This window comes from Scaptodrosophila lebanonensis, unplaced genomic scaffold (genome assembly GCF_003285725.1).
Source record: "Scaptodrosophila lebanonensis strain 11010-0011.00,11010-0021.00 unplaced genomic scaffold, SlebRS2 tig00000085-arrow-pilon, whole genome shotgun sequence".
NCBI classification, from domain to species: domain Eukaryota; kingdom Metazoa; phylum Arthropoda; class Insecta; order Diptera; family Drosophilidae; genus Scaptodrosophila; species Scaptodrosophila lebanonensis.
The window spans coordinates 3,131,839-3,147,828 of record NW_022060564.1 but is presented as its reverse complement, the minus strand read 5'-3'; the positions used below and the strand labels follow the sequence as shown (position 1 = coordinate 3,147,828).

General features: G+C 34.3%; 1 protein-coding gene across 2 annotated transcripts in view; it reads left to right on the top strand.

Annotated features, from left to right (window-relative positions):
• LOC115626352 (zinc transporter 2) overlaps window positions 1-15,757 on the top strand; it is a 34,644-nt gene extending 18,887 nt beyond the window's left edge. For both annotated transcript variants that reach the window (XM_030521702.1, XM_030521703.1), the window contains 4 exons: window positions 423-602; window positions 12,888-13,461; window positions 14,929-15,076; window positions 15,341-15,757. In XM_030521702.1, the coding sequence (XP_030377562.1) occupies window positions 423-602; window positions 12,888-13,461; window positions 14,929-15,076; window positions 15,341-15,486 (1,048 nt within the window). In that variant the 3' untranslated portion in view covers window positions 15,487-15,757. The remainder of the gene's footprint in view (window positions 1-422; window positions 603-12,887; window positions 13,462-14,928; window positions 15,077-15,340) is intronic.
• The last annotated feature ends 233 nt before the right edge of the window (window positions 15,758-15,990 follow it).

Below are 15,990 nucleotides of genomic sequence, written 5' to 3'. Positions count from 1 at the left end.
ACGATACCCAGCTCTAGAACAGGCCTTCACCTGCCCACCAGGCGACATTCTGCACCGCCCAGGTGTTAAGTTTAAAGTGTTGAGCCACGTAAGCGACAGAAATGATGGTCACCCACACATGCAATGCGCTCATTACATTAAAGTGTCCCCATCCGTGCGTTACATTCAAAAATTAAATGGTCGCCGGGGGCCACACCCAGGCGCCTGCCTACCTGTCCACCTGTCCACCTGCTCGACTGACCTTATCAGTGTGCTGGAGCGTTGGGGCAACTCCCAAAAAAAAAAAAAAACAAACAAAGAGAAAAATTAATAAAGTGGCAGCTGACAAATTTTTGGGCGCGTTTATCAACTGCCTCTGCAAATCATACTAATGCTCTTTTTTTTCTCTCTTCAACAATTTTGCATTTTTATCTTTCCAACAGAATGTCCTTTGGTTGGTATCGTGCCGAAGTCATTGGCGCCATGGCCTCTGTCTTTATGATCTGGGTCATCACAGGCATACTCGTCTGGTTGGCCATTGGACGCCTTATAAGTGGCGACTACGAGGTGGATGCCAAGATCATGCTGATCACATCCGGATTGGCAATTCTCGTTAATGTCATGTGAGTGCAAAAAGTTTCAAATATATATTTCATTTATTCGTAATTAAAAGAAGAAGTTACAAGTAATGGATTTTATTAAAATTAAACATTAATTTGTAGCTCGCATATCAGAAATAATTGTGTATACATAAATATATATTTCATTTATTCACAATTAAAATAATAAGTTGTAAGTAATGGTGTTTATTTAAATAATTAATTTGTAGCTCGCATTTCAGAAATAATTGCTTAACATAAATTCTAAAATTAGGAGAAACCTATTTCAAATTAGACACTTTTTCTCTAAGCAAGCGAAAAATAACTCAGGTTTTGCGATAATTTTAAGAAGTGTACATATTTGGACATAATATTAACTAAAAAAATTAAACTAGTTTCAGACAATTCAAAAAAAAAAAAAAAAAAAATAGGTTGATATACGAGTATGTTGTTGATTAATTAGATTAATTGATAACGTGTTTTATTAAGTTTATTTCATGTGTGCAGTTCATAGGACTTTGAATGTGGACAATTGATAGTTTTAGAGTGATAAATATATATCAGGCACTGTTAGAACTATAATTACAAAATAATTATTACTTTTTAATTATATATTTTTTCTCACAAAATAATGATTTATCTTAAGTTATTCTTTAAGTCATCAATAATCATTATTTTTAAACAAGCACATAAAATTGTTGTTATTTTTGCTCCAAAAAATGGAATTTTGCTAATTTTGTATAAAGATTCTTAAATAATGTACCAAGACAAATTCCTATAGTTGAGTTTTGGGCAAAACAAAAAACACTTAAACAAAATATTTTTATAAGATTAATTACGGCTTACATTGCCAAAACCAGAGCTTCAACTCGATAAATCATAAGAAAATACCTAAATACTATCAAATATATCTAGTATATATTTTAAATTTTCATATTTAATTAAATTTTGGTCATTGTTTAAGGATATATACAAATGTATTCCTTATTCCCTACTAAAAAGGACAAAATTACAATTTGGGTTTTTTTTTATAAAAAAAACTTAATATAATAATATATTATTTTGCAGAAAAATTAAAATTTTGTAATCATGGGGAATATGCATAAATAATACTAAAATAAGAATGTTGGTATCATCCTCGTTTACAGTTATTTTTTAAGAAAATATTTTTTAACCAAAAAAAATCTATATATAGAGGTATATATGTAGATTTGAAGTAAGTTCCTAAAATGTTCGAAATTATGCTTGAATTTCTAAAATATTATCATCTCTTATAAAAGCAACAGGTTTTGGAAACTCCTTGAAATTCAGCGGCAGGTTGAAGAGCAAAATGTTATTGTTTGTAATAGTCTTGAGTGCGATTAGAATCTTTGAAATAATCTTGATATTTGGGAGATTATCGCTGACAACCATAATCTCTTCCATTTGCAGTTAACGAACAAAAATCTATACAAGTATTGCTGCGAACATGTCTAATAATTTTTGCAAAACTCCAGCAAAAGTAGTGACTACCGTGCTGCCAACTTATCAACTTTTGTCAACTTTGCCTCAAGTCGTTGTCTAGTTCTGGGCAGTTTTCCAAAATGGCCGACGGTTTGATTGCGGCAATCAGACGGCACGGACTGCCGGGCCTGACCTGACCGGACCGGACCGGGGCAGGCAAAACTGCAAGCCAACTGCACTTTTTTGGTTACAATTGCATGGCATGCATATGTATGTGTATATATTTTGATATGTGTGTGTATATGTGTGTGTGTGTGTGTGTGTGAGTGTGTGTTTGTGTGTGCGGTAACTTTCTCTACATTTTAGAGACAACTTTTTGCAAGTTTAAAATTTTTGCGTCAACAAAAGGCAACGACGACTTAGCTCGTGTTTTGTGCCCAACTCCCCCTTTTCTGACCATGTTTTTCTTTTCGCTCAGCGCAGCACTTGCACCTGCTGCTGCTTCCACTGCTCCTGCTTCTTTTGCTTGTTTTTGTTGTTGTTGCGGCTGCTGCTCGCTAACTCGCTTCCTTCCTTCCTGCCTGCTAGCTCGACTGGCTGGCTGCCCCATGCGCCGGCTCGTTCATGTGGCTGTCGAAGCATAGTTTTTGGCGCATAAATCGTAGCGTTCAATGCCGTCCCACATGTGTGTGTGTGTGTGTGTGTAAGAGTGTGTTTGTTGTTATAGTAGGAATTGCTTCTAAGGTTCTTGCAGAGCTTAGAAAAAGTAGCAGGTATGGAAAATTTGCAAAATGTCAATCGGATTTCATTTCCAATGTGTGGCTTCCTTGCAATTCGGCTTTAAAAAAAACTTGAATTTTAAAATACATTTAAAGTTTACATTTGTGGCTATTCTGTAAAAAATGATTTATTTAAATTAATGAAATGATTAGAAGCTTAAGAAATGGATTGAAAAAGGCAACTGTGAATGAATAAAGCGATAAACAAAAGCAAAATTGAATTATTTTATTGCTGATTTGATCTAAGCTCAAACTCAATATTAAATTATTACATTTTGTTGATAAATAATTTGATAAATGTGAACTAAAATGAACTAACTATTAATAAAAATAAAAATTATTGTAAAAAGGAACTTAACATTCTTGCTCTTCCAAAATGACACAAAAAAATAGACTTTTATTTGGATGAAAATTAATTATTACAGAAAATAGATTAAATTTATTAATAATTTTTTTAATTCAAATAAGAAATTGCAATGCTATAAAATGACTTTTAAGTAAACAACGATATTATACGAATATAATAAAGCTAATTGCTGTCAATTCTTTCTGTCAGAAGAAGCGATGACCTTTTTGTTGAGCTTAGATTATGACTTTTGGAATCTATTTATTGTATTTATTTATTTAGTTATAGTTCTTATAACTCTTATTCTTCTAATTAATTAAATTATTAGTAATTATATAGTTAGATCACTATCAATATAACATTACAGCATTACCTAAGGTTTCCATTTACGTTTCTAATTTAATTGTATATTTATTTGTTCTATTTTAACTCCACAATTAATTTTACAATTAAATTTTACTTATACATACATATATATATATATATTTTAAAAGTGTTTTTTGCTCCTTTTATTTTTGATATTATGATTATTTTTAGGTTACAAGTATGGAGATGAGCAGCGAATATAAAGAAAAAGGCAGAATAATCTAAATCCTACGCAAAGAATATTATTTGTTTTTATTAATTCTTATTTCATTTATTTATTTAATTTTTAATTGATGAAAACTAGCTTAGAGTTAAAACAATAAGCAGATATGGAGAAGGATATGTATGGACGAAATCTTTTATATTTGTGGAATTCTTTTTTTTTTTAACAAATTCTGGAAAGCTGGGTATTAAAAATAAGTAACAGAGAGCTACAGTTCATAACAATATCTACTATCTAGTGTTTTGAGACAGTGAAAAAGTCATAAAAGTCATCTCCAGCTAATAATGTTAACATTTCTAATCAACTTATAAGCAGCTTTTTTTGGCATCCCACATGGCTTGCAAAGAATTTCTTCTGTTGATTGCCAACAAATTTGTTGGCCTTTAAAACGAAAAAAAATGTTTGGCATATCGGCATGTTGGTTGCCAATGAAAAGGTCTATGAGAAGGAATCTGGGGCTGAGCTGCTGCCCAAAGGTTGATTAAATATTTAGCTTTAATTAGAAATAGGTCGATAGAAATTGCATTTAAGCATTTTCCACTGTCTGGTGTGAGTGTGTGTGTGTGTGTGTGTGTGTAAGTATGTATGTTGTGTTGGTAGTAGCGCAAATTTTCCAGTTGACGTTGGCATTTTCAGTGTTTGCCACTTGAATTGTTTGATTACGTGAATTGATTGTGAAAAACGTGCAACGGCAGCAGTGTGAGGGAGCAGCGTTGAAGCAGCTGTGTGGGGGCATACACAGAATAGCAGAATAGCAGAGGGGAAAGGGGGACTGGGGGGGCAACGGTTGCAGCGGCATTTTCTTCACTTGAGCCATAAAAGAAAGCAAGTAAAGTCAAAACCGCGCCAACGTGTTGTGCTGCACGTCGAACAACGAAATTAAATGGCCACCTTTTATCGTTATGTGAGTTTCAACTTGCTTTTTCAATTGTTCTTGCCGCTGCTGCTGTTCTTGTTGTTGTTGCCTTAACGTCACTGGCGCTTTTTTCAATGGCCCTGCAGTGCGCATAGTTTTGAAGGCTTTTTATTTAGTTTCATTTAGTTAGCGTGCTTTACTTGCAGTTCTATTTTTTAGTTCAATTAGCAAAAGCCTTGCAATAATAAAACAAACAAAAAATATATATAAAGTTGGCGCTTTCGTTGGGTTAAGTGCCAGAGTGGCAACTTAAAGCCATCCCACAACTCGTTAAGGCCATTAAGCTGAATGCACAAACACACAATTCTCACAAAGTCCGGTGCTTTAAACTGCAATTGAGACATTTGCCAGCTGCTGCTAACCTTTGAAATATGTGACTGAGGGCATGGCCATGACATATACACTTCCACATGATGTGCATTATAGACTACAAACTGTTGGCGACCAAGTTGGCTCAAAGCATAAAAGGCAGCATCTTATAAACTCTTTTCAATCCACGGCTCTATTTCGCTGTCAGTAATATGTGAATAATTGCTTTGAAATTAAGTTCGCAATTAAGTTTCTAAGCTGGCTTCTTTCTTGCTAAGTATTAAATGCTTATTAACTTATTAACAAACCTTTTCCTAACGTTACAAGTATCTGATTACTTTTAAGTTCTTAAGCTCGTCATATATTTATTTTATTTTATTTAAAAATATAATTTGGCTTTATTTGACATTAAACATTACAATTTATTATATATATTTTCAAATTTTCTATGTTTTTTTATTATTATTATTATTTCCTTCAAATTTTAAATAAGTTGCCAACTTTCTTCATATTCTAACATAACATTAGGGATTTTCAAAGACCCAGATCTTAGGACGATTGCTAATAGGGCATAGGTATTATATATTTCATTTTACTTTATTTTATTGTAAGTCGATAAACACAAGCTGTCGGCTTGAAAAAAACAACTTTATAATAAAGCCTTATTAGCTTAAATAGCCTTGATATGAAAAACGTAATCAAATGACAATTATGTCTAAAAAATGATGATCGAATTTCATTTAAAATTAGACATTTGACAATAAAAACGTATAAGAGAGAGGAAATTTAAATTAATTAATAGCTAATTAATGAAATGAAACTAAAAATTAATGAAAGGGTTGCTGAAGTCTTTGGTTGAAGTAAGCAATGCACAGCGTTTGATTTTTGAATACTTTATTTAATTAAAATTAGCTTAGTTTACTTCCTTAACAATTTATTCAGTCCCTTCTTTACTTCTTTAACACTTCATTCCTCTTTCAAAATTATAAGAACACTTTTAGCGTGTGGGGCTCCTTCAAGAATGCTGTACTCCTTCAGCGGTTTTCTCCACTTTCTCTCTCGCTCTCTTTTCCTCTCTCTTTCTCTGTCTTTATCTATCTCTGTCTAAATCTTTAGAAAAAGTAGAGGTTGTGGATTCTATTTTAAGTTTTTGATTAATGGAGCTAATACATACTTATAAAGAATCTGGCATTCCATGATAATAAAGATAGTCTTATTTATTTAATGGCATATATAAGTGTATTGAACTATTTAGCTGCTTAGTAAATCTTATAATGAATATTATTAAACTCATATTAATATGTTCTAACCAAACAATAATTTGTCTTACATATGTAGTGAGTAAGGCGTTGGATTGCTGTTATCTCTCTATCTTAGTCTATCTGTTTAGTTCATGCAGCTGCCATTGAGACTTATTTAATTTATTTAATTATTTAATCAAATGATGTTAAACTGGCCAATTTCTAATCAATTTCTTGATTTTCTTTTTCAATTGTTGGCCCACGATCATATGCCATTTCTTACAGCTCTCTTCTTGTCGATGTCCTATGCTCTGATACTTCATCTTGTTTCTAACCTCGGCTAGTGTCAGTTTCGGTCTGTAAGCCCCTCAGCTTGTTAGCCTGACAACTCAATTTCGTGTTCAACTCCTTAGACTAGGCATAACGCTGCCGCTCCTGTGCTGCTCCTGCCTGCAAATGGAGCCATAATTTTTCAAAAACTAACGCTACAGTTGAAAAAGCGTGACAGCGAGTGGGTGGGCGGGGAATATAGAATGGTGTGGGGGAGGGGGTTATGAGGTCTGAAATAGCGAGCGCGTTGATGGGCACTAAATAAATTGTGCAAAGTGTCTCTGCTCTTTTTTGTTGCTGCTGTTGTTTTTATTTCTTTTTGTATTGGTCACTGTTGTTGTTATTGTTGTTGTTGAGCCACCTCTTCTTTGTAATGGCTTGGTCAACACATACTATATACTCGTACGTATGTATCTATATATACATGTGTGTGTGTACACAAAACACAGCAAGCACATACGCTTTTTGACTTTGAACATCCGATTGCCAAAGACATAAGTACAATCGATGCCAGGCACAGTGTCATTGCTTTAGCAACTATCTGAACAATTTCTGATATTAACTAATCGTCTATACATTGATATTAATATTTGTTAATTAAATGAAGTGCATTCATAAGTTTCGTCTGTTGAATTATGGGTTAAGTATACGGACGCTAAGTATACGGACGTTAAGTATACGCACGTTAAGTATACGCACGTTAAGTATACGGACGCTAAGTATACGGACGTTAAGTATACGCACGTTAAGTATACGCACGTTAAGTATACGGATGTTAAGTATACGGACGTTAAGTAGACGGACGTTAAGTATACGGACGTTAAGTATACGCACGTTAAGTATACGGACGCTAAGTATACGGACGTTAAGTAGACGGGCAACACGCAATGCTCCAGCCATCAGACTATTTTCTTACCTCAGCTACTCATATACCCTACTAAATTAAAATCATGCTGGTTATAAATGGACAACTGGTTGCTCTAATCCTAACGTTTTTTAGATAGCCTCATTGAAAATGATTTGCCTAATTGGACTGCGAAGAGTTGCTTTTGAAGCAATTAGAAAATAATGTTTACGACGATCTAATTATAAAGTCTGAAGATTTCATTTTGTTTTAAACTATTTTTTTTTTATTATATAATTTACGTTATTATATCAAAAGTTGTACGATACAGATTACAATAAATATATGTAATAACAGTACATTATAGTTTCAATTTAAGAGATAAGCAAGCTTTTAAAATAAATGTCTAATAATCTCTATGAAAGCCTTCGATCTTGGCGGAATTTTATTTGCAATACGGCAGCTATGCCCCGATTTATAGAGAAGGTTGACAAATTAAAAAAATAGTGTGTGGAGGAGAAACGTAATTCTTATTTCATAATTGAATTAGAATTGAAACAAATATGAGTTTTATTTTTAACTTTCATTTAATTCCTAAAACAAGATTCAATTCAGAAAAATATATAAATTGTTGTTTTATTTAAAGAATAATTATTAAATCAGTGTAGTGGGTTCTTAGCTTAGAAATTAAGTTGTTGATGTGGAAATATTAACTGTTGAACTAATACCAAACTATTATTGTTCGGTTGTGACTAAAGATTTAGGAATTACTTAATTAAATAATACACAAAAACGAAAGGTAAAGTATTTTTAATGCAGATTGTTGGGAAAAGCTAGAGAGATTGTATTTCAATGATTGTTTTGTTAGTGTTGTTAATCGAATTTCAAGACAAAATATTATCTCAAATATTATCAAAACAGATTTCTGTAGCACCTGTGAAAATTGGCAGCGAGAATTTTTGTATATGTTTGAGATTTGAAGTTAAAGCTTAAAATGTGTTTACTTAAAAGCTGTTACGAATATTCAATAATAGTGCTTGTTATTTGAGCTTCCTGTGAAGTGTAATTATTTGCGTATTCCAAGCTGATCACGTTTTTTGCACAAAACCAAATCCTTTGATATCCTTTTTTATTGCATGCTGCCGTTAGCACAGATTATCACACTGTGCGGCATGTGTGTATTTTTCCTGTACTCTTCTATGTATGTATGTGTGTGTGAGTTGGCGCGCTCGAGCGCAAAAAATGCCAATGCTGCATGCTCCTCGCTGCTTCCTCTATCCTGTGTATGTGTGTGTGTGTGTGTGTGTTTGTGTGACAACGTGACGCTGCCGACTGCGCTGCGTCTGTGGCCGTAACTGTAGCTTTAGTCGCTGCCGCTGCACATTCCGCTCGTGCTGAAGCCATCAGCAGACCAAGCAGCATCGCTCCATTGTTGTTCCAACTGCGTCGCCGTAATTTGTAGCGCGCAATGAAGCATTTCCCTTGATTTTGCGGCATCTTTACTCGCCTCGTTAGTGGCCAACAAACGACAGCCATGACAACGCCAACACCAGCAGACTGCCAGCAACAACAACAGCAACAACAACATCAGAATCAGCAGCAGCAGCAGCAGCAGCAGTAACTCGTGCTGCTTGGCAACGTGGCGTATACGCCATGTCCTGATTTAATTGACAGGAACATAAATATTAGCGCATATCTTCTTGGCTGCCAGTGTCGTCTCCCCTCGAACGTATGTGACCAAGCAGCTGGCGGTGGTGTTGCTGCTCCTGCTGCTGCTGGTTGGCTGTGGTTGGTGGTGGTTGTGTGTTGGCTACTTGAGTACTTGGCTATAGAGGAAACATTGTCACCAGCAGGCCACCAACGCCTCAACTGCTCGTTAAGCTGCAGCACACATGGAAAGTCCTGAGCTGAGAACAACTCGGCCACCGGCACGTTTATTACGTCGTCTTAACGCGCATTTTACAACTGAGTGCTATTTTATACGAGCATGTACATATCTATATATATATATATATAGCATATGTCTATATATAGGTGGGCTGTACGAACTATAATCGATTTGATTTATTTTGTAAATGGATAAAGCAGCCAAATGTCACAAATTTCTATTCGCATTTTCTGAAGGTTGCTTTTATTTTTACATTTTATATTGTCACTAAAGACGTTTGATAATGTCAGAGTTAGTTTGGCTGTCATTAGACAATTACTACTCTGATATAAATGCAGGTTTTGAGATAAATAAAAAGTGAATTAAAAGCCAGTTAAATATCTAATGACAAGTTCTTAAGCCATACAAGGCTAATTAATTGTTAACGAGTAAAACCGAAAAGTTTTTGTAGAATTTCTAATAATATTTGTATATTGATTATTTTATTAAATAAAATAATATTAAGTATTAGCGCTTTTAGTAACGAACAACACAAACATCTAGCACTCGTTTAACATGGTGTTTGGTTTCCTAGAAAACCTGGTTTTAAATCAGAAATTGACCTAGACCTAGACCTAAAAAAAGTTGCTGTTCAAATTAGCGCTGTTTTTAAGTGCTAACCATTTTCAAAATTAACAAAAAGGTACTTCAAGTGTTAAATATATTAACCAGATTAATTTAAAAACATTTTTTTTGGGTGCTCGATTATTTAGTTGCTATAATAGTTTTTTTGTAGCACGCTTTATAAGGTGTAAGTGTTTTTTCAACTCCCTCATCATCATCATCACCTTTCGTTGAGCAGACCAGAACTAACGATTTCAACTTGCTAGCATATGGGAGTCCTTTTTGAAGTTCTTTCTTGTTCAAACGCTATAAATCGTTTCAGTTTAGAGTTTCTATCATCTGAACGTGCTGGGTTTTATTTACTTTCTCTTTCTTCATTTAAATGTGATACATATTTCCTTCTCTGATATATCCTTTTCTATTGGTTTATTTATTTGCTTCTATTCCTATGCAAGCAGGAGGGTACTGTACACATATTTATTTTAAACATTTTGCAAGGCACCAACAAATTTCTTTAGGCTGCAAATTAAATATGTTTATATTTTAAACAAGGTCTGTATATTAATCGGTAGGGATTGGTATACTCTTGCTTTTCTGCAAGGCTTAAAAGCCAAGTGCTAGAATTTCATTTTATTTCAGCTAATGCTAACATATTTATAATTTGATTGATGGCAAATAAAAATAACTTTGAATTACATATAGATACCTATTTTATATTAGTCGTGAAAAATATAGCTTGTCTTTTATTCATAAGTTGTTTTCATTTGTAAGTAGGAAATTTTTAACAAGCCAAGAAGTTGAGAAATTATTTTTTAAGGGGAGATTAGTTTTGAAACTGCCCTCTAGTGTGGTTTATTCTAGCCTGACGTCACATCAATTAGTTGCACATCGGTTGAGGGCAATGGCACACAACTCCTACAACATCTCATGCCACTTGCCAAGCCACTCGACAACTCTTTGCGTAATTCATGCCCAGTTTATTTATTGATGCGCGTTTCATTGTTTGCCGGACAGCCAAAATGCATTGAAAAAGCTGGCTAAGTGCAGCAGCCGCGTCGAATGACCGACCGACCGAACGACCGCCGGACCGACGGACAGGCGAACCGATCGAATGAACGAACGACCATGGCCTTTTTAAAATAGAAAACCCATAAATCTGCAATGTCGGAGCATTTAAAATGAATAAAAAGTCAATGTGGCGAGCTATTAACTGCCTGACACAAACGGCCCTGTCTGCATGTGTGTGTGTGTGTGTGTGTGTGTATGGAAGTACGTGTGAGTGGGCGTGGCATGTAGGTTATGTTCAGTTGCTGGCACGGGCGCTTGCCAATTTCGACAATACATTTGTATTTGCATGCCGTACATCCGGCCGAATTCGGCAGGCAGGGCAGCAGTCGAGCGGCTATAACAGTCGCTCGCACATCTTCCGGTGGAACAACGTATTTATGTATGTGTGTGTGTGCGTATGTGTGTATGTTTAAGGGCTTTGAGCCTTTGCGTCAGTGATGCTCTTTCAACAAAATAATCCAAAATTAGTTACAACAAAATAACACATCATTTTATTACGGTATTTGTTTAAAAATATAACCATTTATTGTATTTGTAGACATTTTCTAACTCTTTCCTTCTTTCTTTTTCTGCGCTACACTGTTTCTAAATATTTTTGACTTTATGAATTATTCTGGAATATGAGCTTAAGTTTGAAACATTTCAGTGCTTTTGATTCACTACACAAGACTAAATGATTTGGGACTATTCTTGAAACTTTTTTCTAGTTAATAAGTATATTTTGAGGATTATTACATTATCTAAGAATTATTTTATATATCTTAAAATATCTTAAAAATGAAAACAAATGACAAGTCATACTCTTTCTAATTACTTGAAATTTATTATATTCACCTTTTATTTTGTTTTATTACATTGGCAAAAATAAATTGTTATACAAATACATTTTTAAAAAAGTGGCTCGATTTTGTCCATTGTGTACTTATTTATTTAGTTATTTGCTCGTTTATTTATTAATTTATTTATTTGTTAAATTATTTATTAATTAATTTATTTGTTTCTGAATTTATTTATTTATTTATTCTTTAATTAATTAATATATTTATATATGTATTTACTTATGTTTGAGTGATGAGGAATTGGAATAAGACATGCCCTCTCAACTATAACTTCTCTCTATAAACTATAGTTGACAAATATTGAGAGCTTCGACCAAATCTCATGAGCGATAGCTGACGTTAGTATTAACAATAAGTTGGAAAGCTAATCAAATTGCTTATCCAATAAAACTATAATTCATTTGGAAATATAGTATAGTTGTATACAATTGTTGAAAAAGGTCAAGACATTTTCTTTTTGTGCCTAGTGCTATTTGTTAGAACTGACCTAAACCGTACTAAAATTTTAATGATAAATAGAAAAACTCCTTAAATTTTTTTGATTTAAAAAAAAGACAATGAGTTTAAATGTTGTCTTCAAATAAACACACCTGCCGTATGAACAATACTTAAAGTTGACTTTAAATTTGTGAACAAATAATATTTTGTTCTATTGTGTTTCTTCTATTTTTCCATTCTATTTCTATTTTGTTTCTATTTCATGATCGATGAGAAATGTTTTTTGCAATTCAAAAACATACAAGTATTTCATATTCAAAATCTGCGGCTTAAAATTGATGAGAATTTTTTGAAACGGCTAGTGTGACAGCACTAGCGGTGTTTGTTGTTGCTATTGTTGTTGTTGTAGTTGGTATGCATTGCTGTTGTTTGTGTGTTACTGCATTAATATGCGAAATAAAATGGCAAACAATGCCGATGGTGCTGCCGTTGCCGTTGCCGCTGCGGCTGCAGTCGCCGTCCGGATTGCCCAAAAAAGTAGGCAACATTTTTTGTTGCTTATTTTGTGGGCTGCATCTGCATTCTCTCTTCATTGCATAGCTGCGCTACATTTTCAAGTATATTAAATATTTGACGCTGACATTTTCAATTTTCAATTTTGTGCATTTCTTTCCAGCATGGGCGTGCAGCTACAACACGGCCATTCGCATGGCCTGGGGGGTGGCGATGGCGGCGGTCACGGTCACAGTCACGGCGGTGGCAAGAGTTCCAAGAAGCAAAAGAATAAGGAGAATGCTTTGCCAACTGCTGCTCAATTGGCTCATGCACAAGGCACCACACTAACACCCTGCAGCGCCTCGCCCACCTATCGTATTGAGGGCGGCGTGGCTCTCGATCCGACAGCACCAGAGGATGCAGAGCTGCCCGCCAGCGGTCTGCCTAGCTTTAGTTATCAGAACTCGAAGCTAGTGACATCGACACGAGATTTGGATGTGGCTGCTGTTATGGCCGAAACGGCACCGGGCGCCCACCATCATGGCGGCGATGCTGGACGGGAAGCCGTTAATATGAATGTGCGTGCTGCCTTTATCCATGTCATTGGCGATATGATTCAGAGTGTGGGCGTTTTTATGGCTGCCGGTGTCATCTACTTTTGGCCAGAATGGGCCATCGTTGATCCGATTTGTACATTTGTCTTCTCCATCATTGTGCTCTTCACTACCTTTACCATAATGAAGGATGCCTTGCTGGTGAGTAAAGCAATACTCTGCATACTAAGTATAATACAGAGGGGGGAAAGGGGCATTGTAGAATCCACGCTAGGGGTATTAAATAGATACCATATCAGACCTTGATAAGTAGACATGTGGCTGAAAATTCTTTGCATATTTTTTAATTACCTAATTTACGAGCATTTGAGTCGCTAGCTCTACAGCAATACGCTTTGTTCTGCGTATTCTGGTTTGTTGGTATCTCTGTTAGCTTTGGAAACGCTCCAATAATACGTTTTTCATATTGGATAAGTACTACGTATTATATATATAGCTATCCCCTTAAGAAATTATTAAAGCAAATCAAGTTGCTTGCATTTGAACAGTTTACAAACCACATTTGGAGGAAGGCGTAGCAGAATGTTGTTTGTTAAAATTATTAGCCTTAAGTCGTGATTATTAGCATGAAAGCCTTGATTTAAGAGTTTTAATATTTTTCTGATATCAAAGTGGCTTAAGTCTATAACATAAAATACCTGAAATTAGAAGAATCGTTCTAATAAAGATCGCATAATAAATAGCCTAGTTTCTTTATTGTTTATAATATTGAACGATTTTATTGATGTTTAGTAAAAGTGCTTAATATTAATCCAAAAATAAATCTTTTATTAGGAATTCCACGTAGATATGAATTGGTTTTAAAATCGTAAACACGTTCACTTTAAAAAGAGCTTTTCCACAACTTTGTTAAAGCAATAATTTAATTACCATTTATAGTTATACCGGATTTATATAAAAGGCTTTCAGTTGAAGTTGTTTTGATTCGAACGAAATTCTATTAGAGCATGGTTTATAATTTAATTCTTGATATGTATTTGGAAATAATTCATTGGAAATGATATAAAAAACCTTTCAAGAACGTAAAATAAATCAGCGCCATTAATTTAAAATGTACGCTAAACTAGCTCTTTAATTTGATAATAAAAATATTAATTATTGTCTTAAAATATATAACATTTAAATAGCAAAATTATTTAATTATTGTCTTAAAATATATAACATTTAAATTGCAATAAAAGAAAGTACATTTTTGGGCATCTATAATCAATTATCATTCATGAAAATGATGTAAAAAAACAAACCCTTAGCTTCATAAAATAAATCGACGCCATTAATTTAAAATTTATGGTAAACTAGCTCTTTATTTTGATAATAAAAATACTAATTATTTTCTTATATATAACATTTACATACAGGAAATATGTATAATATATTTTTTGAGCATATGCAATCAATTAACAAATGAAACTTTGCTTAAAAGTTAAAAAGATTCGTTAGAGATTATTTTGTAAAAATTCACAACATATTTCTAATCAAAATAATTCGTTATTAATTTAAAGCCATCTTTTTAATACAAGAAATTACCTCAAATATTGTAAAAAATGTAGAAAGATCACTTTTTAAATAAATTATATATATATTAATTTGTTATTTGTACTTTCCCAGGTTCTCATGGAGGGCACACCCAACTATATGCATTATGCCGAAGTACTGGAGATATTCAAGGGTATTCAAGGCGTGGAGCGCGTCCACAATCTTCGCATTTGGGCCCTGAGCATCAATAAAGTGGCGCTATCTGCCCATTTGGCAATTGGTGAGTAGCCAGCCATGGACACTAAGTGTATGTGTGTGTGCATATAGTATCTATATGGTAATTATCTCAATGGATTTGTGTGCTATCGTTGTTGCTGGTGGTTCTGCTGACGCTGACGCTGTTGCTGTTGCTGGTGGTTGCCTCGTTCATGCGAAGGGTGCAATTAGCTTAATTATTTTTCAAATGGCTTTTTAAGCGTAGCCCCAAAAATTTGGTCGCGAACATTTTCGGAATCCCATTTTAAAAACAATTTCTTCGTTGCAGCTGCCAATGCGAATCCCAAGCAGATTCTGGACGCAGCCACCACTGCGGTGCATTTGCGTTACAATTTCTTTGAGACGACCATCCAAATTGAGGATTATACAGCGCAAATGGAGGACTGCATCCAATGCAATGTGCCGGAGAAGTGAATGAACCTCGGATGAACCTCAGAAATACAGAGATTAGCGCAGAAATTGACGGATGAGAATTGAAGACAGACAGCGAAGAAGGAGCTAAGCAGTTGCTTGTACTGCCTAGCCATAGGCATTATTTACTTTGCATTTATACATGCAGATTTTCACATGATTTAGATTTAAGACTACAATGTAAACAACAACTACGAATGTGTGAATAATCTATCAAATTGTTAGCTTATTGTACTAATAATTGTAATAAAAAGTTAACTTAATGTACTTTTCACCGATGGTTAAATGGATGGATTGATTTGTTTTTTTTATTGGTCATCAATGATTGTTGGCCAATGAAAACTTGGCTTGAGCAGAATGGCGCCAAAGGATGATCGCTTACGGTTATCGAGCTACAAAACCGCTAGAAAATGGCTTAAGACCCGCTATGAATAGCTAGAAATCCCGCTAGAAGAAAGAAAGCAAGAAAATCAATTATAAGAAGCTAGAAAAAGCATAGAAAATCCG